Here is a 23,952-nt window from a genome sequence, read left to right on the forward strand (position 1 = left end):
ATGTGGATGAAATCTCGCACTGCCAAGAACCCCAACTTTATTCCAGTGCATGATGTTCAAAAGCACTTGACAGCACCTCGAGTTGACGTGATACATGGCTTTCATTTCTTAACGGTGCATGACAGTGTGTCTCATTTCTTTGGTCACAGCAAGTCGACTGCTTGGTCAGTATTCACGGAACATCATGACCTGTTGGACATTTTAGGCAAAGGTGAAATTACTGATGACGTCATCAAATCATCTGAAGTTTTCATCTGTAAAGCGTATGGAGTACCAGATGTGGACAGTTGCAACGAGGCACATGTCAAGTTATTCTGCAAGGGGTGGTCTCAAGAAACTCTACCTCAAATTTCTGATGCAGCATGATTTCAAATTGTGTGTGCGTACAACCAAGCAGGTGTCTGGAACCAATCCCACTCTCTCCATGCATATTTCCAGTGTGTTACATCCTTGGGCTGGACCCAAAAAGATGAGAAGCTGGTGCCTCGGATTCCTAAAGCATATTTGGGGATCGTGACATGTGTATGTACCAACAGCTGCCTCAGTATGTATTGCAGCTGCAGACGACTGAGATTACCATGTACTGAAGGTTGAGGATGTCATAGCCAAGACAGCATATGTCAAAATATTTTCGAGGACTGATATAAGTAATTTAGCTGAAATTCAATATCAGTCTTCATGGGACTTCTGTCATATAGCATTGCTTTATACTTCATTTCCTTACTGTTTGGGAGGGTGTATTCTGGTCACCTGGGAGGGGAAATTACCTTATTATTTGGGGGCATGTAGGAGGCTTAATTACTTTTTTCCTGTCTGCTGTTGAGGAATTGGAATGAAAAGCTTTCTGGTGTATTTTATTGACAATTATTAAGTTCTTCCTCAGTGGTTATTTTGAATTGTAGCAGATATGGGGTTAATACATATTCTAAACTTCTCGCAGTTTGTTGTGTACAGGTATCCCCTGCTTAACAAAGGGGTTACATACCTTTATAACCCTTCGTTATGTGAACCTTCATTATGCAGAAACTCGTTTTCCATCGTTTCTTATGGGAAAAATTGCACTTTGTTTCCTAACCGTAATTTTTCAGTGGTATAAGGATGGTATAACGATGGTTTTAGTTACAAGTGACATTATAATATTATTATTTCCCTAATAATAAGACAGTAATACAATAATAAAGTTAATTTAGTTGGTACACTTACCAAAACGATCTTTAGTCCAAGTTTCCATACGAGAAGGTGGCGGGAGGTAGTGGAGGAAATGGTTACTGGGAGTCGGCGAAGATCGGTTCATCAGCTGATGGTAGCAGAGGAGAGGTTACGGTCATGGTAGGGAAGGGTGGTGGAGAGGAGGATGGCAGAGGGGAGGGTGGAGAGGATGGAATGATGACTGGTGGTGGTGGTGATTCAGTTGATGGGCTTGGCATGGGTTCATCAGCAGAGGAAGCAGATGTCAATGACTTGAAGTAGCTGCTGATAGTGAACTGTTGACAGCTTTTCAATTTCTCCTCATATAAAGCACGATAGCAGCGTACATTTTCCTGAAAGCCACGGGAAACTATGATGCTTCTTTCCATTCTGAATTGTCCTGGCAAAGGGCAATTAGGTCATCAACCTTCTGGAAAATATCCCTCAGCACAGACAATGTAAGTGACTTGGTTTCTTCGAGTTCTTCGTCAGACTCGTCTTCAGCCTCTTCCAACCTTGTTAACCCCTGTATATCTTCAATGGTAAGATGACATAAGAACCTCCTCTACACCTTCCTCATCAACACCTTCAACCCCTGCCTTAGTTGCCAATGATACAATATCTTTCCTTATGCTGGGGACATCAGGGAAACGGGCGCGGTAATTTGGTCAGAGTAATTCGGTCACGAGGTACTTTGGTCACGGTAATTCGGTCACGAGGTAATTTGGTCACGGTAATTCGGTCACGGTAATTCGGTCACAAGGTAATTTAGTCACAGTATTATTATTATTATTTATTATTCACTGCATTTAAAGCCAGTAAGGCCCAAGAGCAGTAATAAACATTTTCATTTCATGGCCGGCGAATCTTGTTGGCATAATGACGTATTGACCAAGTTTACTGACTACTATAATGGAATCGGAATTTAAAAGTTGAGAGAGACAGAATCGATTCCATTATCGAAGTCAGTAAACTTGGTCAATACGTCATTATGCCAACAAGATTCGTCGGCCATGAAATGAAAATGATTATTACTGCTTTTGGGCCTTACTGGCCTTAAATGCAGTGAATAATAAATAATAATAATAATACCATGACCAAATTACCTTGTGACCGAATTACCTTGTGACCGAATTACCTTGTGACCGAATTACCGTGACTAAATTACCTCGTGACCGAATTACTGTGACCAAATTACCTTGTGACCGTTTTACCATGACCAAATTACCTAGTGACCGTTTTGCCGTGACCAAGTTTCCCGTGACCAAATTTCCTGTGACCAAATTACCGCGCCCCGAGTATCCACCCTCCTTAATCTTTTTCAGCTCCACTGGGTATCATTCAGCAGCATCAACATCAGAAATTGCAGCCTCTCGGGTCATTTTGATATTGTGCAGTTTATAGCGCTTACGAAAGTGATCAAGCCACCCGAGGATAGTAACAAAGTTTTCGCAGGCTGCCGCCGTTCAGCGCCACCTTCTTCCCAATCAAATTAATGTTTCAGACAACCCCCCATATCATACATCCTTTTTCTTAGATTATGCTGGAAGAAATAGGGGAAAAATCATTTCAGCAAAGTGTTATTTGTATTTATTTTGTTTATGCTACTTGTGAATCGTTATTTCATTAAATCTTGAATAAGGAAACCATTGTCACCGTTGAACTCATGCCACAGGATGGGACTCCTGCATTTGGGAAACTGGCCCGATAGCATAAAAGGGGCACAACCACCTACCATTTAAGGGTGCTTTTGCCCCCCACCCCCTTCCCCCACAAAATTGTGCACCTTACAATACCACTTGGCTAACTTGCAAGCTTCAGCCCAACAGGCTGGACAGGACCCAGGGTCCCTCTCCTCCCCCACCCCCCTTTACAAGTGGGGCTGGGACTGTAATGGCCACACCACTGTTACAATATATGTATATATATGTATATATATATATATATATATATATATATATATATATGCAGTCTACACCCCCTTTCAAAATCAAAATTTTCACCTTTTGTTGCCTTATAGTCTGGAATTAAATTGCCTTTAGTCAGACTTTTTCCCCATTTATTTATAAATCGTAACCCACAACTTCCAAGTGAAAAACAAATTCCACGAATTTCAGAAAATTAAAAAAAATACAAAACTAGAATATCTTGGCTGGTTAAGTGTTCACCCCTCTTATAATTGGTTCACGAGTCAGTAAGTGACCACTATATTCGTTATGGGTGTGTGTCTGCCTGTCCCAAGCATAGCTCCGTGGGTTTTGATCCGATCCTGATAAAATTTGGGTGGGAGGTTTATATCATGATCTAGTTGTGTTTTCATGAGAATGGGCGTGCTGCGCCCATTATAGGCGGAGCCACCCCCAAAAAACATGTGTTTTTAGGGGGTAGCCGATTTCAAGTTACATCTTCTCCGAGGGGATTTGTCGAATCTGGTAGGGGTTTCGGTATTTAGTTAGCCCAATGCCACCTGCATAGCCCCACGGAGCTCGATTTTTCATTTTCATTCCAAGGTCAAGGTCACGAGGTCACGAACTTAGAAAATGACCAAAAAAATCAACAAACTGGGCATCGAGCTCCTAGGGTTTTCAACTGTTTAGAATGAAAGTTGGTATGCAAGTAGTGCTCTTCGAGTACTACAACTTTCATCATTTACGTTTTTCCCAATTCCCGCCAGTTTGCCCATGGCGTCCCCTCGAAGGTCAAAAAATAAAAAAGGCGAACCGTGTACATTGCTCGTGAATCATCACCGTCTCCAGACTTGTATCAATTGTAAATTTGCTCTGGTGTAAACAATCACCTTCAAAATCACACACTAAGTTAATTGGCCTCCACCTGTGTTAAATTGTAGTGATTCTGATTATTTCAGAATAAAATCAGCTGTTCCTTTCGGTTTCCTCTGCTGGTTAGTGCATTTCACAGCAAAGACTCAACCATTAGCACCAAGGAGCTTTCAAAAAACCTCCGGGATGTAGTTGTGGTAAGACAGATTATGGGATGGGTATAAAAAATATTTCAACGGCCTTGAATATCCCTTGAAGCATAATCAAGACAATCATAAGGAAGTGGAAGTCATATGGTACCACCAAGACCCTAACTAGATCAGGCCGTCTCTCCAAACTGGATGACCAAGCAAGGAGGAGACTGATCACAGAAGCCACCAAGAAGACAATAGCAACTTTGATGGAGCTACATGCCTTTATGGCAAAGACTGGTCACTGTGCATGTGACAACAAGATCCCAAGTACTTCACAAGTCTGGCATGTAAGTAAGGTAGGGTGGCAAGAAGGAAGCCATTACTCAAAAAAGCCCACCTTGAGTCCCTTTTGAGGTATGCAAAAAATCTCTCCGGATATTCTGAAGCCATGTGGCAAAACGTTTTGTGGTCTGATGAAACCAAGATGGAACTTTTTGGCTGAAATGCAAAACCCTATATTTGGTGCAAACCCAAGACAGCACATCACCCAAAGAACACCATCCCCAATGTGAAGTATGGTGGTGGCAGCATCATGTTTTGGGGGTGCTTCTTATCAGCAGGGATGGGGCACTTGTCAGAATAGAAGGGAAAATGGATGGAGCAAAATACAGAAAAATCTGATAGGAAAACCTGCTGCGCTCTGCAAGAAAGCTGAAATTGGGACGGAAGTTCACCTTTCAGCATGACAACGACCCAAAGCACACAGCCAAAGCTACACTGGAGTGGCTAAGGAACAAAAAGATAAATGTCCTTGAGTAGCCCAGTCAGATCTCTGACCTAAATCCAATCGAAAATCTGTGTCATGACTTGAAGATTGCTGTCCATCAACGGTCCCCACGTAACTTGACTGAGCTTGAACAGTTTTGTACAGAAGAATGCACAAATATTGCCCAATCAAGGTGTGCAAAGTTGGGAGATACCTATCCCAACAGACTCACTGCTGTAATTGCTGTCAAAGGTGCTTCCGCCAAGTATGAACTTGGAGGGGTGGACACTTATCCAACCAAGGTATTCTAGTTTGGTATTTTTTATTAATTTTCTGAAATTCGTGGAATTTCTTTTTCACTTGGAAGTTGTGTGTGTGTGTGTGTGTGTGTGTGTGTGTGTGTGTGTGTGTGTGTGTGTGTGTGTGTGTGTGTGTGTGTGTGTGTGTGTGTGTGTGTGTGTGTGTGTGTGTGTGTGTGTGTGTGTATGTTCCCCACACATGTTTGGGCCAACCAAAATAAAACAAGCAAGAGGATTGCCCAAGTACATTGTTCAAAAGTGTTACAAACTTGCAATTGTGACCCTTTCTCACTCAATTTGAGTGGTTTCATTGCAAGAGCCTTTTCAAGTGGCATTAATGATTCCATAATGAAAGACTTAAAGTGGTCAGTGAAATAGAGGTGCATGCAAAATTCTTACATTTTCTTGGAAAGTTTCAAGAGAAAGAACATGAGAGTGTAATTTTCTCTGAGTTGTTCTGCAAACCATTCTTAGTGTCTACCAAGTAAACAGAAGTGTTTATTTTACACTACATACTCACAATGCAAACATAAACAAAATACAACTCCAGAGGTCATTGACGAACTACAAAATTTATAATGCACCAGCAAATACAACCTGTCGCTTTGCTGACAGAATATTAAGATGGGGAGAGAAAGAGATAGAGCAAGAGGAGGAAGGGGAAGGAAAGAGGAAGGAAGGGAGGGAGAGAGAGGAGGAAGGGGGGAGCGAGTAGGTGGTGAGGAAGGGGGGTGCGAGGAAGGATGGAGAGTGAGGAGGATGGGGGGAAAGAGGAGGGGGAATGGGGGAAGTGGGGAAGGGAAAGGGATATTCTGGCCTTGCGTTTGGGAAGGGGATTGAAGGGAAAGGGAGGGGGGTCTCTTAACTTGCATTTGGTAGTGGCACTTGAGGGGAAGTGGGGGATTTTGAATTGGATTTGGTATGGGGAGTTGAGGGGAAGTAGAGGTGGGGGGGTAGTTGGGGGGGGGGAGTCCCGTTTGCCAGCAGTCATACAGGATTGAACCGAAATGGGATATATTAAAACAGCACGTTCAAACGGGTCATACTAAACACCACCCAGAGACTGCCTGGAGATGTCCATGGGGTGTTGAGGGGGGAGGGGCTTTGGGAGGAGGTAAGCCTCCTTCAATCATCAAAATAAAGATGAAGTTTCAGACCTACAAATTGCTGCATACATCGCTGGTGGCTCATTTTTACACCTACAAATTGCTGGATACATCACAATGCTTATAAATGCCTGGAGACGCCAATGTTCATGCCTAAATTTAATTCCGCACGTGCAATAAGCTCTAGAATCTCTTCACCTGAGCCAAATTTCCAGATTTAAACTGCGGAATTGATCTTAGCAGCAGTTCCGACTGTGAAAAAAGTGTTAATTTGTCCAATTCTCACACCGTTTGACACCCCTTCCTCTCATCAACCACACAAGAGTTGTATGGTGTTAGACGTGGTTTGAGAGGAGGGTAGCAAGAGGGGAAGGGAAAGCACGAGGGGAAGGGAAGGCCGCATGACGGTAGAGGAAAGTAGCATGAGAAGGGAAGGCAGCATGAGGGGAGTGAGGCAGTATTAGGAGAAGGGAAGGTAGCGTGAGGGGGGAGGGGAAGGCAGCCTGAAGGGAGGGGAAGAGAAGAGAACGAGATTCCTTTGAATTCCATGGTTGAAATTAAGTACCGCGCTCGAGTCTGTGGTTGATGCCCCAGGTGAGATATTCTTCCAGTCTTGGGGGATTTCAATGCCTCGACTGGCATTGATGAGGATGGCTATGAGACTTGTGTTGGTCCCCATGGGTCTGGAATTATGAACCAGAATAGCACTAAGTTCCTTGACATTGCAAGAAGTAGTGGACTGAGGGTGGCTAGTTCATGGTTTTAGCGCCCACAGGCTCATCACTGGACTTGGTATTCCAACGTTGGTGGTGTGGCAAAGGAGATTGACCATGTGCTCATTGATGGTCGCTGGATGATGATTCAGAACTGCAGGGTCTCCTGGAGTGCTCAGTTCCTCAATACTAACCATAGGCTTGTTGTAGAAACTCTTAAGTTGCAGCTTAAATAAAGGAGAATGGTACCATCCTAGACTAGGCTGGACGGTGGCCAGCTGAAGGATCAGAGGGTAGCTGAGGAGTTTGCGAACAGGCGGAGTGGAGATTTGGGGGGGGTCTGGATGTTTTTGGGAATCCTGAAAAAGCTGTGGAGTGACTTCAAGATTACCATCCTTGATGTTGCTGGTGGATGTCTTGGAACCCACCATCAGGTGAAGAAGAACTTTGTCTCCCAAGAGACACTGGATATCATTGACCAGAGTCGCAGGGCCAGGCTACATGGCAAAGCTGAGCTATTCATGGAGATGAGGCGTAACATTGGATGTGCACTGAGGGTGGACAACGAGGCCTATGTGTGAAGACTCTTTGAGGGGATAGAGCATCATCTGTGGTCAAGTCATTCTCATCCTGCTTGCAGAGGAATTTGTGCATTGCATTCCTCCAAGCCCATCCCTCGGTGTACTGCAGTTAGACCGAAGGGTGGTGGGTTCTTGACAGAGGAGTCCGAAGTGAAGGCCCACTGGGTTGGTTACTTTGAGCAGGTGTACCAGGCTGACACACCAGCTGTTGAGTTGGACATCAGGGGTGTTACTATCCTTTTGCTCACCTTCCAAACAACTGTGAACTACCTTCATTTATGGAAACAGGCCGCTGTGAACCAGTCGAAAGGGGGTAAAGCTCCAGGGTTCTGTGGCATCCATGCTGAAATTCTCAAGGCTGTTGGAAATGGTGTACTCATGTCGTTTCATGCAGTTCTGTGCTCTATCTGGAATGCAGGCATCACCCAACTAACTTGAAGATGGGCCTTGTTATCCCTCTCTGGAAAGGGAAGTGTGATCGCCAGGACTGCAACAGCTACTGAAGGGTGATGCTGCTCTCAGTGCCGGGCAAGGTCTTTGCTCAGATAATTCTTGTTAGGGTTCGCCACCATCTGATTGAGCAACAGCTCCCAGAACAGCCGGGTTTGACACCAAAGAGGTCAACGATTGACCATATCCTTGCTCTTCGGATCCTCACCGAACACAGACGAGAATTTCGGCAGGGACTGCTTGCAGCTTATGTTGATCTCTGTAAAGCGTTTGATTCAGTGAATCAGGATGCCCTCTGGAGGATTCTTGGTCTTTTTGGAGTGCCACCAAAACTGATCAATCTGATTTCTGAACAATACTCTGGCAGGAAGAGTGCTGTGAGGTGTGGTGGTTCCATTTTCGACTTGTTTCCAGTTGTTAATGTAGTTCATCAGGGGAATGTACTGGCCCCCACACTTTTCAGCACTTATATGGACTACACACTGGGGAGGATGTCAGAGAGATCAAGCTGTGATTCATTGTTTGTCAATGTCAAGATTTCTGACCTTGATTTCACAGATGATTCAGTCATCTTTGCAGAGACGCTGGATATCCTTATGGGGGCCCTCGAGGCACTGAATTAGGAGTCGGAGCCAGTGGGTCAAAACCAAGATCCAGGCTTTCAATGACATCTTGGATGCTGCTATCTTGCCTGTACCTGTTTTTGGTGAGAATGTTGAGGTCATGGAGAGATTCAATTGACAGTGATATTCATGTCTCCACATGTTGTTAGCCAGAGGTCAATAGATATGTGGGTCAGGCCTGGGGAGTCATGGATTCACTGGATCATGGGGTGTGGTACTGTCGGTACCTTTGTAGGAGGATGAAAGTCTGAGTCTTTAAGTCCTTTCTGCTTCCAGTCTTTCTCTACAGATGTGAGACTTGGACTCTGACCAGGGATCTGAGATGGTGTCTTAACACCCTTGGTATAAGGTCTCTTTGGAGAATCCTTGGCTATTGCTGGTCAGACTTTGTGTCCAATGAGCAGATGCTGAAAGAGACTCAGATGAGATTTGTTACCTGTGTAGCCCATGAGCATCAGCAGCGGCTGTATGGGTATGTGGGGCATTTTCCTGATGCCGATCCTGCTTACCAGATTCTCTCAGCGATGGAGCCTCATGAGTGGAGAAGGCCACGTCCCTCATGGTTGCAGCAGGTTAATTGGCATCTCAAGGAAATGGGGGTGGGCCAGGCATCTGCATGGGGGATGGTCAGATGGAGGCCCCTGGAATACCGGTAGAAAGTGGATGCAGCGAAACGCTGCTTCGGCGCATGCTTCCATACCTGACCTGACCTGCTTGGCAAGCGATTAGCGATTGGTTGTACTAAACACAACCTGGAGATGCTCAGAATGTTAAACAATGTGCCTATTTGCCAAATTATATTTTTAGCAGCCGTAACTACTGCTAAGGTCAATTCCGCAGTTTCAATTTTGAAATTCGGCTCAGGTTAAGAGATTCTGGAGCTTATCACATGTGCAGAAATTAAATTCAGGCACGAACACTGGCGTCTTCAGGCATTTATAAGCATTGTGATGTATCCAGCAATTTGTAGGTATGAAAATCAGCCATCAGCGATGTATGCAGCAATTTGTAGGTCTGAAACTTTATCGTACAGAAACTGACCTTTTCCAAGTCAAGGCATTTTGATCTGAGTGGACAAAATGGCGCATTAAGATCCAGGCTGAGCAAGTTCAATGCAGGCTGACCAAAGGCTTTCTGTTTCTGGTTTTACCATTAATTATCTTCAAAAGAGGTGTTTAACTTTACCCAAACACCCAGTTTTCATTCCTGCACTCCATTGGAGTTCCCTTCATATCTATGCAAAATTTCAGGCTGCTGGGCTTCATGGTTTTGGAGTTACGGAGGAGACACACACACGCACACACACACTGACATTTATTATTATAGATTACAATCACTATCCTGAAATATTCCAAACCACAAGGGTTGATCAAACCAGGTTGTTTTAACTGATTATAATAATTACACAAAAATGATAAATACTAAACATTCATGTTACCGTGGAAGTGGTTTGTTTCTCGCTTGTTCGCATTTTCTGAAGTGTAGCCATTTTTCCAAACGGTTTTCTGCAAGAAAACATGAGCATTAAAATTTTTTGGACTTAGCCTGGAAAGTATCTGCAGTAAAAACATTTTTAAGATATCTCTAATGTAGGTAAATTAAAGCAAAATGTTTCATATAAGAGTATACCAAAATATTATGTAAAATGCTCAATGGGAAGCCTCCTCTCTAAGGTGAACAGCATCAGAAATAAATTGTTCTTTCAAGTCACAAGTGTCAACCCATCATGTGTAAATGTTTTAACAAAAGTAGCATCTCAACTAGAATATAAAAAGTGTTAAGGAGCTTACTGATCACATTTTCCAAAAAACATCTCAAAATGCCAAAATAAAAGCCTTCAGTTCTACAAGTCAACATGTTGGATCACCCAATCAACAAACGATTTAGACTTTAGTACACCATCAAGAGGAGGAGAAGATTGAGACCATATTCTGTGCAGAGCGTTGGTGCTGCCGAAGCAGTCTCCATCACTATTGAGCACAATCCTGGATGGGTCACCACTCCGACACAGGATACCAGCATGCTGGCAATTATTTTGCCGACCTCGGAAGGATGACAGGCCGAGTTAACCCCACCTGATATTAATTCAACAACTGAGCGGGATTTGAACATGAAGAGGATTTATGCCGAAAGCAAAAATAATGTGGGAGTACATAACAGCAATTTTGGGCCAAATGCCCTTATTTCCTTGTTTGAGGTTGGTTAAGACTCAATCTCGTTTTGTCAAACAGTCTGGTGGCTGTCGTTATTGTAATGACATATATTTGCAGGTTTCTCCTCAGTCTCATTTATGTGAGTCGTCAGTTGTCACTCTTTATTCTTTTGACGTATTTTTGCAGGTTTCCTGGTCCCTCTCTTTCTTCATTACGTCTTTCTTTGTGTTTTTTTAGATGGAGATATATGTCTGCCAAGTATGTAAAATTCTGTTTTTTCTGTTTTTTCACGGCATTGTTTCCAGAAAATAATTGAAGACAACGAAACTATCTGGACCCTTTTGGTTTGGAATATTTTTAGAATTGAAGAGAACAAAATATTTCACCTTTGAGCGTCATGTGGAATTGCCAAGCCATAAGCAAAGCTCCGCTCCTCCAACACACCCGATGTAAGATGCTCAATCAACCAGAGGGCGTTGTTTTTCATTTTAACATTGATTTGATGACTGTGGAAACGTTGTATATTAATTTTCACTCAAAGGGACACGCAGAAATTCTGCATCTATCTATAATTCCAGCAATGTGTGTGTGTGTGTGTGTGTGTGTGTGTGTGTGTGTGTGTGTGTTTGTCTGTGTGTCTGTGTATCTGTGTGTGTGTGTGTGTGTGTGTGTGTGTGTGTGTGTGTGTGTGTGTGTGTGTTTGTCTGTGTGTCTGTGTATCTGTGTGTCTGTATGTCTGTATGTTTGTCTGCGACCACTGTTTCTCGAGAACCACTGATCTGATCTAATTGAAACTTGCCAGGTATATTGCTGGGGCCCTGTGGATGTGCCTTTTCAAGGTTAGATATTAATCGGACAAGTGGTTCCCAAGTTATGGCCATTTATTTACCAAACCAATGACAGGACACGGTGCTATGACATCACGATTGACGTCACAATTGTTTTTTATTTTTTGCACGTACGGCCACGCACATACGGGCAAGCACTAGTAATATAAAATGTGACTTCAAGTCCCCAGTACACTCCACCCGCCATCACCCTCCCAATCCCATGTTCTCAAAGCCCCCTCCCAACCACAAGTTCTCAATGACCCCCACCCAATTCCGAATCCTCAAACACCCCACCCCCAAGACTTCAATCGCCCCCCACCCCCATGGCTAGGCCCAATCCCCCCTTGAAAGCCTCAACCTCCCTCTCCTCCAAATTCTCTGCACCCCCACCACAACTCTCTGTCCTACCCTCCGCCTTCTCATCTGCCCACGCCTCACCCCAAGTCCTCAACCCCCCCTCACCCAACCCCAAATCCTCTACCCTCCCCACTCCTCATCGCTAGTCCTCAACCCCCCTCACCCAACCCCAAATCCTCGACCTACCCAACCCAAACCCAAGTCCTCAGCCCCCAAAAAACCCAAGGCCTCAACTCCCCCTCCCAACCTCAAGCCCCCAACCAACCCCACCACAAGTCCTCAATGCCCCCACCCCCTCAATCCCCTATCCCAACACTCTGTCGAAAGTTGTCCAGTCTTCCCTTTCTTCTTTAAGTTGTCCATTCCTCCACCCCTAACCCCAAGTCTGCAACCACCGCTCCCAACCCGAAGTCTTCAACTGCTCAACTTACTCCCCCAACTCCCCCCCCCAAAGCCTCAACCCCTCTCCCAACTCTATCCCCCTCCCAACTATCCTCCCCACCCATATATTTTTCAAGTCCTCAACCGCCTCCCATCCCAAGTTCTCAACGAGCCTTCCCCCCAAAGACTCAACTGCCCTCTCCCAACTCTGTCCCCTCTCTGCTTCCCCTAACCCAATCGCGATTCCATGTCATCCCCTTCCTCTTTCTTCCTCAAGTCCTCAACCCCCCCCCCCCCAAGCCACACAATCCTCTCACAACTCTCTGTCCCCTCTCAACTTCCCTCTCCCAACTATATCTCTTCTCCCCCCCCCCCACACCCTAACTCTCTGTCATCTAAACTCTCCTCCCCTTTCTTCGCGTTCATGTTACACAAGGATACACAAGGACTTTGGCACAGGAGGAGGACATTTAGCCTATCATTTCATTTCATTTCATTTTTTTTATACTTGTCCAAGTGAAACATGGAAATTTTTTAATACACTGGCAATTCAATTCAAATAGAGTGCATCACATCCGTTTTGCATTAGCATTAAACATGTGAATTGAATTCGGCACAAATTATAGTCAAAAACAGCAGGAGCACGAAGGCAAATGCCTGAATGATTAAAACATGTGTGCATTGTTCTTATGTTGTTCCTGTGTGTTAACAACAATATTAAAAGTACATAACGACAGAACATTAAATTCATAATCTCTTCCAACTTTCTCCCCATTGTGAATAACATTCCTGTTCTGTTCGTTAAGAACAATCTTAAAAGGGAATTTTAAAAAACGATGTTGTCTCGCAATCTCGTGAGATTACAGAATCTCACACTTCTTCAGTAAAAATAGCAGATAAGTAAGTTGAATGATAAAAAAAAACATATTGTTGCGGATCTGGGGTTCGAGGCTCGCCACAAGGAGAATCACCCGGGTCCCTCCCGAACACCCGGTCCTGAGGCTGCAGGGCACAAATAACTCCGCGTGCCTCTGGTGGGTTGCTAAGCAACCATGAATGCCAATTGGTATTGCCAATTCTGGCAGGGGTGCACAACTTCACATGATGCCTTACCTGTGGACGGCCGCAACAAGGGGATTTGCGTGCCCTCAGGACACACCCAGATTACTGTTGAGCGATATAGTGAGTGTGCGCTGTCGAACAAGAGCAAATCACGTGGGGTAGAACTTCCCGGCTAACACTAGCATGCAGACTTTGCTGGACCAATGGAGAAAAAGACAGGACAAGCTGGGTAGATTTGTAACACAACCAATTTATTACAATAAATAAAGCGAAGAGCAGGCAAATATTTACAGATGCAAAGGATACAGAGCAGACTTACTCTACCGGTCAAAAGTTTTAGAACACCCCCATTTTTCAGTTTTTACTGAAATTTAAGCAGTTCAAGTCCAGTGAATAACCTGAAATGGTACAAAGCTAAGTGGATTTTTATGGTACAAAACTGGTACAAAATGGTACAAAACTAAGTGCTAAGTGGCACAGTGAATAGTTTTATTGTTGTGTGTCATGCAGGGATAGAAAGAAGCGTGTGGTACGACAATAAACAGGCAACTTACAAAAGGGGGCACAGAGCAGACTTTACGTGAAAATAATAACAACCAGGCACAAAAATCCTTCCCATTTAAGGCATACAGTTATTTTGGGGATCAAATTTAAATTTGATACATCCTTAACCTGAATGTTGATTATAAGGAATAGAATAAGGAATATTTTAGTCTTAGTTTGAAGTCAAAGAAACCATTTTTGATGAGGTTATGAGCGAAAAACGATTTTGACCTTTTCGTGACCTGACCTTGACCTTTGACCTAATTGGACCCAAAAGTTAATGGGGTCGTCCGAGGTTCATTACCCACCTGTGGATACAATTTGACAGTGTTTGAGCCAGCCGTTTTCCCGTAAAGTTATATTTTCGTAACCATGTTTTTGTTTTAATGGAAATTTGTAATTTTGACCGATGACCATGACCCCCAAAACTTCGGACCCTACCGATCTTCACAAATATGCATTTTTCACTCTAGGAATGGGTAGGATTATAAGTGACAAATAGAATAAGGTTCACACTATAAGCTTAGTTTGAAGTAAATAAGATCATTTTTGACGAAGTTATGAGTGAAAAACGATTTTGATCTTTTCGTGACCTTGACCTTGACCTTTTATCCAATTAGACCCAAAAGTTAATGGGGTCGTCCAAGGTTCATTGCCCACCTGTGGATTAAATTTGATCGTGTTTGCTAAAGCCGTTTTGCCGTAAAGTTGCTAACAGACAGACAGACAAACAAACAAACAGACAAACAAACCGGACAATTACAATATCCCGCTCCTTGTCTCCGGGGGTGGGGGATAATAATAATAATCACGATCTTCTGCGGTCTTACTTAGGCAGACAGGCACCAGTACACACATATACGCACACACACACACAGACACATAAAACCGGATGAAAGGGAGTTTAGAACCAGGAATTGGGCACTTTAAAGGAGGAGCTTGTCGAGAAGGGGCGGAGTCCAAAGTGCGAGGGTGGAGTCGTAGGCGGGACCAAGTAGGCGGGTGGGGTCGACGTCGTGTGGGCGGCGACAAGGAGGCGGAGTCCGGGCAGCAGGAGGCGGGTCGTGGCGGTGTTGACGAGGCGAGGCGAGAGAGAGGTGGAGAAACTCAAAAAGCAAGGGAGACAGAAAAGGCAAGAGAGAGACGGAGGAACTTCTCCAACCTTTATAGAACTTGCAGCTCGAGGGGAGGGGCCACCCCAAATCGTAACATCATCACCTGAATCGGGCGCACCGATTGGCCCCGACACCTCACGTGGCCCGCCAGCTTAGGCCGGAAACCACCTCACTTCGTTTCCGGCAAGGCCATCCCAGACAGTGAACACACCTCACTCCGACCCCACGACGTGACACGAATCGCCCACACCGAAGTTGGCACGCAAATCATCCTGCAAAAAACCCCGGGCGACCGGTCGAGGATCCGGCATGCCCACTCGGGCGTTTGACCAGCGTCGATCAACGCGCTCGTTCCGTGCATGCCAACGTGGCCCGCACTGTACATTCCCTGGCTCGAACGCAGCTTTGCTGGCAATAGAGACGAGAATACGTTCACCATCCGTGGAGAATCCACTGCTGCCAGCGAAGACCGAAGGTACATCATCATGGATAAATCCGTGCACATCTCACGAGCAGTGTACATGCATGCTTTCGAGCACATTCCATACAGTGCGTGCGGTTCCGCCATTACGCATGTGGCCAGCGCTCGCGTTCACACGACTCCGCTAGCATGTGCGCGGGGTGAACACCAATATGTGTCGGATATTGAGGTTGAAAAGGAACAAGCCGCTTCTACCCACACATTCGTATCCTGCCATATGCATTTCGTGCAGCATGGGCGTTGTGCTGGTTGTGTTTCCAGTGCCATGAAAAACACCATTCGTCCAGCCTCTTAAGAGGTATTTATTCGCATGCCTTGTTAATGCAACCGGCAATCTTCCCCAGACCATCGGAAGCTGAGTTGACAACCCCGCACTGCCAAGCGCACATCACTTTCCGCACATGCCGGGTTTAGGGCTCGCCCGGGAACGAGGACCTCTGTGCAGCAGTTTCCTCACCGCGGCACCGCACGCGCTGATTTACATGAGGCTCCACCTTACAGCGAAGGCGCATGTGGCTGATTTACCTCAGGAATAAAAAGACAAAAAGAACAGTGGGGACGAAATGAAGGAGAAAATGATTTAAGCAACTATTAGATCATTGCAACACACTTCCTTGTTGTCCCGCTAAACAAAAGGAAAGGGGCTATATCCACGTATCATAATGGAATAACTGTCTTGGGACACTATCTGTTGTATGCATGCGGTTCCGAGAAACGCAACAACATATATATATATATATATATATATATATATATATATATATATATATATGTATATATATATATGTATATATATATGTATATATATATATATATGTACATACATACACATACATATACAGTATCTCACAAAAGTGAGTACACCCTTTACAAAAATGTACATATTTTGTTGCAACTTTTTACTTAGATGTATTATAAACACAAGACTCAAAGAAATGATAGAGTAGACATTCTGTCATACATGTACAGGCCCAAAACATTTATTCTGTGGAAACAATGTGACATACTGGGCATATCTATGAAGGGGGGGGGGCAACAAAAGTGAGTACACCCTATGTACTTTCTCACATTGAAGCGTTATTGTTTTCATTATTTTGGATGTCCACCATTGTTTTTGAGCACAGCAGCTATTCTACTCGGTATGGAGTTGACCAGTGTTCCACATGTCTTTGCTGGGATCCTGTTCCACTCCTCTGCAATGACTTCTCAAAGTTGCCTGATGTTGGACACCTTTCATCCCTCAACCTTACATTTCAGGATGCCCCACAGATGTTCTATTGGGTTTAGATCAGGTGACATGCTTGGCCACTCCAACACATTGACCTTCGACTTCTTCAGAAAGGCAGTTGTCTGCTTGGAACAATGCTTCCGATCGTTTCGTGCTGAATTAAAGCTCCTCTACCAAGTCTTCGCAGGGAGGGTAACTTCTTCTCCTTCAGGATGTCACAGTACATCGTAGAATCCATGTTTCCCTCGATGAACTTGAGCTCTCCAGTACTGGCAGCACTCATGCATCCCCAAACCATGACACTACCACCACCATGCTTGACAGTAGGGATAACGCACTTGTCTTGGTACTGTTCCCCAGGTCACCGCCAGACACGCTGCACTCCATCAGATCCAAACAAATTGATCTTCGTTTCATCAGGCCAGAGGACATGTTGCTAGTAGTCCAGGGGCTTGGATTGATGTGCTTCAGCAAACTGTTTGCGAGCTTTCTTGTGGCTCTGCTTCAGGAGAGGCTTACGCCTTGGACGACGCTTATGCAACCCGATACGATGGAGCGTGCGACGTATGGTTTGCGCACTAACATACTGGCCAGAAGCTGTAGAAATCTCTTCAGCAATCTTGGCGGCATTTTGTCGTCTGTCTTGGAGGACTAGATTCTAAACTTGGCGAACAGTACGTGCAGTCATCTTTGCTGGTCTGCCTTGGCGAGCGCAACTCATTGTTGTACGTGTCTTGGAGAACCTCTGGATCGCCTTGGCCACGGTGTTGGGGCTTACTTTCAAAGAAGCACTGATCTTGTTTCCTTGGCCATCTTTATGTTGGGCAACGATTCGATCTTTGACATCTTTCGATAGCTCTTTACCATAAGGAGCCATGCTGCTTTCTCAATGGCGATTGGTACAGTATTTCCTATGCAATTATTTCTTCAGCAAGCAGATATACAATTACTGCATTGAGTACACTTCTTCACTTTTAACATACCAGGGAGGTTGCAGCTCTATGGACATTGTGTGTATTGTTTGGTGCATATTTGTACCTTTAACACTCTTTCACTTAAATATGCAGAAAATTATGAAAATGGAAGCTCTTTTACCATGCTTGACTTACTTCTTGTGCAGACAAGAGCAGGGGTGTACTCACTTTTGTTGCCTCCTCTTTCAGAAATATTCGTAATATGCCACATTGTTTTTATGGAATGGCAGTTTTGTGCCTGCATACATATTGCAGAATGTCTACTCTGTCATCAACTCTAAGGTTTTGCTTCCAGCACAGCTGCTTAAAAAGTTACACTGAAGTATTTACATATTTGTTAGGGGTGTACTCACTTTTGTGAGATACTGTATATATATATATATATATATATATATATATATATATATATATATATATATATATATATATATATATATATATATATATATCTGTGAATCATATTATATTATTCTAAATGAATCATGCATGTTATACAAAGGAGAATGTCAGGAATGTCAAGGAAGAAAGAGTAGACATGTCCAGTTACGACCATTGAGGGGAGATATACTGGAGAAAATGCATCAAGGATATGAATGGACAGATCGTTAAATCACAAACAATGGTGCCTTGAACTGAAGGAACTTCAAGATGTACCAGGAATATGTATGAAAAAAGAGTATCATGTCGAATGAAACAACTCTAACATGGTAATCACAGACATCAGTAACAAGGGTAAAGATATTATTTTTACCTTTGCAAGGAAATGTATTAAGAGCGAGAATACACTTTCAGAAAATGACGAGCGAGTGATCTATTCATAGGGGCCTTCAAATGAGTTAAATGATAAATTATTCAGTGGAAAGGTTTGTCTGCATTCACACCAATGAGATTCAGAGCTCATCAATTCAGTGAAATATGCACTGACGTAGGGCTCTGCGACTGCACAGTGATTGAACCCATGCTGTGTGTGCGCAACGTCCATATTACCCTGCATGTGGATCTGTATCCGGATCAAGAATTATTAAAGTGATTCTTCGCTTTAATATACAAATGTCATTGAGTGATAGGGTTAAAGATTATATATATATATATATATATATATATATATATATATATATATATATATATATATATATATATATATATATATATATATATATAACACAATATCTCAAAACGTTATGGACGGATTCGGTCAAAACATTGTGAACAGGTTGGGTGTGTAACAAAGAAAAATTTATTCGATTTTGGTGAAGATCCGAATCCAGATCAGGATACGAGATTTTATTAATTTTCTAAGTGATTCTTCATCATTGAGACTTGGGGCCAAAAACGATATTTCGTAGGATATTTCAAAAAGTTGTGGACGAGATATAACAAAACTTGGTGGATGAGTTTGTTCAGGTCAGGTCAGGTCAGATATGGGAGCATGCGCCGGAGCAGCGCATCGCTGGGTCCACTTTCCACTGGTGCTCCAGGGGCCTCCGTCTGGCCATCCCCCAGGCAGATGTCTGGCCCATATCCATCTCCTTGAGATGCTGATTAACCTGCTGCAACCATGAGGCATGTGGTCGACCCATTGGCCTCCTCCACTTACACGGCTCCCTCGCTGAGAGAATCTGGTGATTAGGATCAGCGTCAAGAAAACGAGCCACATGTCCATGCAGCCACAGCTGATGCTCACGGACTATGCAGGTAAAAAATATCATTTGAATCTCTCTCAGCAACCGCTTATTGGACACAAAGTCCAACCAGTGATAGCCACGGTTCTCCAAAGACAGCTGGTACCAAACAAATTAAGTCTCCATCTCAGATCCCTGATCAGATTCCAAGTCTCACATCCGTAGAGCAACACTGGAAGCAACAAAGACCTGAAGACTCGGAATTTCGTCCTGCACAGGTACTGACACTACCACACAGAATGATACAGTGAATCCATGACTCCCCAGGGCCGACCAAGATGTCTATTGACCTCTGGCTCACAGCCAGCAGAAACATGAATATCACTGCCAAGGTAAGTGCATCTCTCCCTGAACTCAATATCCTGACCACAAACAGGAACAGACAACATAGCAGCATCCAAGATGTCATTGAAAACCTCGATCTTAGTTTTGACCCAGGAAACCCGTAGTCCCCATGGCTCTGACTCCTAATTCAGCACCTCGAGGGCCCCCAAAAGGATATATCGAGTCTCCACAAAGATGACTGCATCATCTGTGAAATCAAGGTCAGAGATCTTGACATTCCCAAACGATGCACCGCTTGATCTCTCCGACATTCTCCCCAGAATCCAGTCCATCAAGCGCTGAAAAGTGTGGGGGCCAGTACACACCCCTGACGAACTCCAGCAACAATTGGAAATAAATCGGAGATGGTATCACTACATCTCACAGCACTCTCAGTACCAGAGTATACTTCAGACATCCGATTCATCAGTTTTGGTGGCACCCGACGAATACCAAGAATCCTCCAGAGAGCATTCCGATTCACTGAATCGAACACTTTACAGAGATCAACATCGGCTGCAAGCAACCCTTGCCAAAGCTCTCATCTGCATTCAGTGAGTACCCGAAGGGCAAGGATACGGTCAATCGTTGACCTCTTTGGTGTAAAGCCTGACTGCCCTGGGTGCTGGTGCTCAAGCAGATGGTGGTGAACCCTATGAAAAAATATTTGAGCAAAGACCTTGCCGGGCACTGAGAGCAGTGTCACCCCTCAGTAGTTGTTGCAGTCCTGGGGATCACACTTCCCTTTCCAGAGAGGGACAACAAGACCCCTCTTCCAGTCGGTTGGGATGATGCCTGTATTCCAGGCAGAGCACAGAACTGCATGCAACGACACGAGTACAGCATTTTCACCAGCCTCGAGAATTTCAGCATGGATGCCACAGATCCCAGGAGACAGAGAGAGAGAGAGAGAGAGAGAGAGAGAGAGAGAGAGAGAGAGAGAGAGAGAGAGAGAGAGAGAGAGAGAGAGAGAGACAGAGAGACACAGACAGAGAGACACAGACAGAGAGACACAGACAGAGACACAGACAGAGACACAGACAGAGAGACAGACAGAGAGACAGACAGACAGAGAGAGATGGAGACACAGGTGTGCGACAAAGACAAATTGATTTGATTTTGATGAAGATCTGAATACGAGATTAATTTAATTACCTCTGCCACCGAAGGTGAAGGAGGTTATGTTTTGACCGCTTTCTGTCTGTTTATCTGTCTGCTTGTGTGTCTGATTGTGTACAGGATATCTCAAAAAGTTGTGGACGGATCCAGATGAAATTTTGTGGACAGGTTGGGTGTGTGATAAAGACGAACTGATTAGATTTTGGGGAAGATCCGGATCCGGATCCGACTACTAGAATTTTTTAAGTGATTGTTCACCATTAAGAGATAGGGCCAAAAACAATATATAGCACAATATCTCAAAAAGTTGTGGATGGATTTGGATGAAACTTGGTGGACATGTTGGGTGTGTGACAAGGAAGAATTGATTCAATTGTGGTGAAGATCTGGATCCGGATCTGATAATTTTAAAAGTGATTCTTCACCTTTGAGTAATCGGGCGAAACCGATATTTAGCAGGGTTCTCAAAAAGTTGTGGACGGATTCAGACGAAACTTGGTCGACAGGTTGGATGTGGATACGAAAATTATTTAATTTTCAAGTGATTCTTCACCATTGAGAGATTGGGCCAAAAACGATATAGTACTGGATAGCATGATATTTTCCTCCACCACCGAAGGTGAAGGAGGTTTTGTTTTCACCCCTTTCTGTCTGTTTGTTACTTGCAAAATCGAAGATTTCTTCAAGTCTATTGGTTCGTCGATTTTGTTATTCTGTGTCTGTCTGTCTGTTTATCACCTACAGGTCACAATTTTAAACCGATCTTCACGAAACTTCACCACATGGCAGAGTTTGTCAAAAGGAAGAAGCCTATTGTTTTTCAGGTCAAAAGGTCAGCCATAGGCCAAAGGTCAACAACTTCGGTGAGATTTCCAAAATCCTCAATTTTCATCCGATTGAGTTGAAATTTGGAGAAGATTTACATTTCCGGTCACTAAATTCAACTAACCAATTACTTTTGAGGTCAACATGGACAAAAAGGTCAACATGGGCCCAAGGTCAACAACTCGGGTGGTAATTCTAAAATCCTCAATTTTCATCCAATTGACTTGAAAGTTGAAGATGATTTTTATTTCAGGTCACTGAAATAAACCACCAATTATTTTGGAGGTCCACATTGGCCAAAAGGTCAACATAGGCTGAGTGAGTTTCTGAAATTGTCAATTTTCATCTGATTCACTTGAAATTTGAAGAGGAGTTGCATATTTGGTCATTGAATTCAACCAGCAATTATTTTTGAGGTCAAATTTGTTTTATGGACTTTGCAAGTATCGTGCTCTGCACGACGTCGTCTTCTTGTTATCTTGCCAAAACGAAGTTTTTGCAAGATATGTTAGTCAGCTTGCATGTTTTTTTTTTTGTTTGTCTGTAATCACGTATAAAAAATTCTGCAGAGCACAGTTATCATTGGAGTTTTTTGTAACTTCGCATATCAGAGGCCTATAGAGGTCCCTTTCAGCTCACAAAATTTTGAAGTTCAAGGTCAAAGGTCAAAGTCACTTTGTCGCAAATCAAGGGAGTCGACGAAACCCTTATTTTTTTTAGTAATTTTGATCGGATCGTCTTCAAACTTCATGGAAATATAGTTCATGGTCTGGCACTCAGCTGATTAATTTTTGGTGGCGATTGGCCTTGACCTTCATATGATTATTTTTTTTTTGTCTGTAATCACATATAAATCACTCTGCAGAGCACAGTTATCATTGGAAATTTTTGTAACTTCGCATATCAGAGGCCTATAGAGGTCCCTTTCAGCACATAAAATTTTGAAGGTCAAGGTCAAAGGTCAAGGTCACTTTGTCACAAATCAGGGGAGTCGACGAAACCCTTATTTTTTGAGCAATTTTAATCGAATCGTCTCCAAACTTTATGGGAATGTATTATATGGTCTGGCGCTCAGCTGATTAGTTTTTGTGTGACGATTGGCCTTGACCTTCATGGTTAGCGCCTGAGGTCAAATATATTTGACCCCAAGGTCAAAGTTTCAAGTTTTAGGAACCATATCGTGTAGTACCTCAAATTGAACACCTCAATGAGTGCTTTCTAGATATGTCAAGCTTGAGACATTATGACGTCATTTGGTGACGTTATGAGGCAAACACATATTTTTCATGGTTACTCTGTAGAACGATTCTCATCGGAATCTCTCGTAGGCAGATATTCCTCAAGGAGTCGCTCCTGGTGGATAACAGCTCTGTTCACCTCAGTGTGACCTTAAAGAAGTCACACGTGGTCACCTTTTGGCAAGATACGGGTCACCCTGAGGGTGACATTGGTTTATTTGTTTGTTTGTGTGCAGTGTATCTCAAAAACTTGTGGACGGATCCAGATGAAATTTTGTGTACAGGTTGGGTGTGTGACATGGATGAACTGGTTTGATTTTGGTGAAAATCTGGATTCAGATCCGACTACGATAATTTTTAAGTGATTCTTCACCATTGAGTGATAGGGCCAAAATCATATATAGCACGATATCTCAAAATGTTGCGGATGGATTTGGATGAAACTTGGTGGACAGGTTGGGTGTGTGGCCAGGACGAAATTGTTAGATTTTAGTGAAGATCTGCATCCGAATCTGGATATGAGAATTATTTAATTTTTATGAGTGATTCTTCACCATTGAGAGATAGGGCCAAAAACGATATAGGTTTTAACTATCGTGGTTTTAACTATCCCGGCATTTTACAGGAACATAACTCCCCCCCCCCCCCGATATTTATGAGATTACTATATACAGCTCTGGAAAAAAATAAGAGACCACTCCAAAAAAATTTTTAATCAGCATCTATACATGTATGGCAGCCATTCCATTCCAGTGTCTGTTGAATTCCAACACAGGCACACCTCATTCTACTTAGTGAGGTACTGATTAGGTGATCACCTGAACCGAATCTTATTTAACAAGGAAAAGTATAAAAACCACTGCTGTGGTCATCACTATCCTCTTGCAATAGAACCAGCTGGATGGTAAAAACAGTGCGAGTAGTACCTCAAAAGTAATTGGAATCAAAAAAATAACTATTGACCATGCCACAAGAGTTGAAAAGAAAAGTTTGGAGTGAG

At 43.6% G+C, this 23,952-nt stretch overlaps 1 protein-coding gene across 9 annotated transcripts in view; it reads right to left on the reverse strand.

The window, feature by feature from the left end:
- The window catches only part of HORMAD1 (HORMA domain containing 1), a 95,310-nt gene that overhangs the window by 70,255 nt on the left and 1,103 nt on the right, over positions 1-23,952 (reverse strand). For all 9 annotated transcript variants that reach the window (XM_085860745.1, XM_085860734.1, XM_085860714.1 and 6 more), the window contains one exon: positions 10,079-10,145. In XM_085860745.1, the coding sequence (XP_085716871.1) occupies positions 10,079-10,129 (51 nt within the window). In that variant the 5' untranslated portion in view covers positions 10,130-10,145. The remainder of the gene's footprint in view (positions 1-10,078; positions 10,146-23,952) is intronic.

The sequence above is a fragment of the Eptatretus burgeri genome, chromosome 2 (genome assembly GCF_056783735.1).
Source record: "Eptatretus burgeri isolate ZD-2024b chromosome 2, Ebu_testis_v1, whole genome shotgun sequence".
Classification (NCBI taxonomy): domain Eukaryota; kingdom Metazoa; phylum Chordata; class Myxini; order Myxiniformes; family Myxinidae; genus Eptatretus; species Eptatretus burgeri.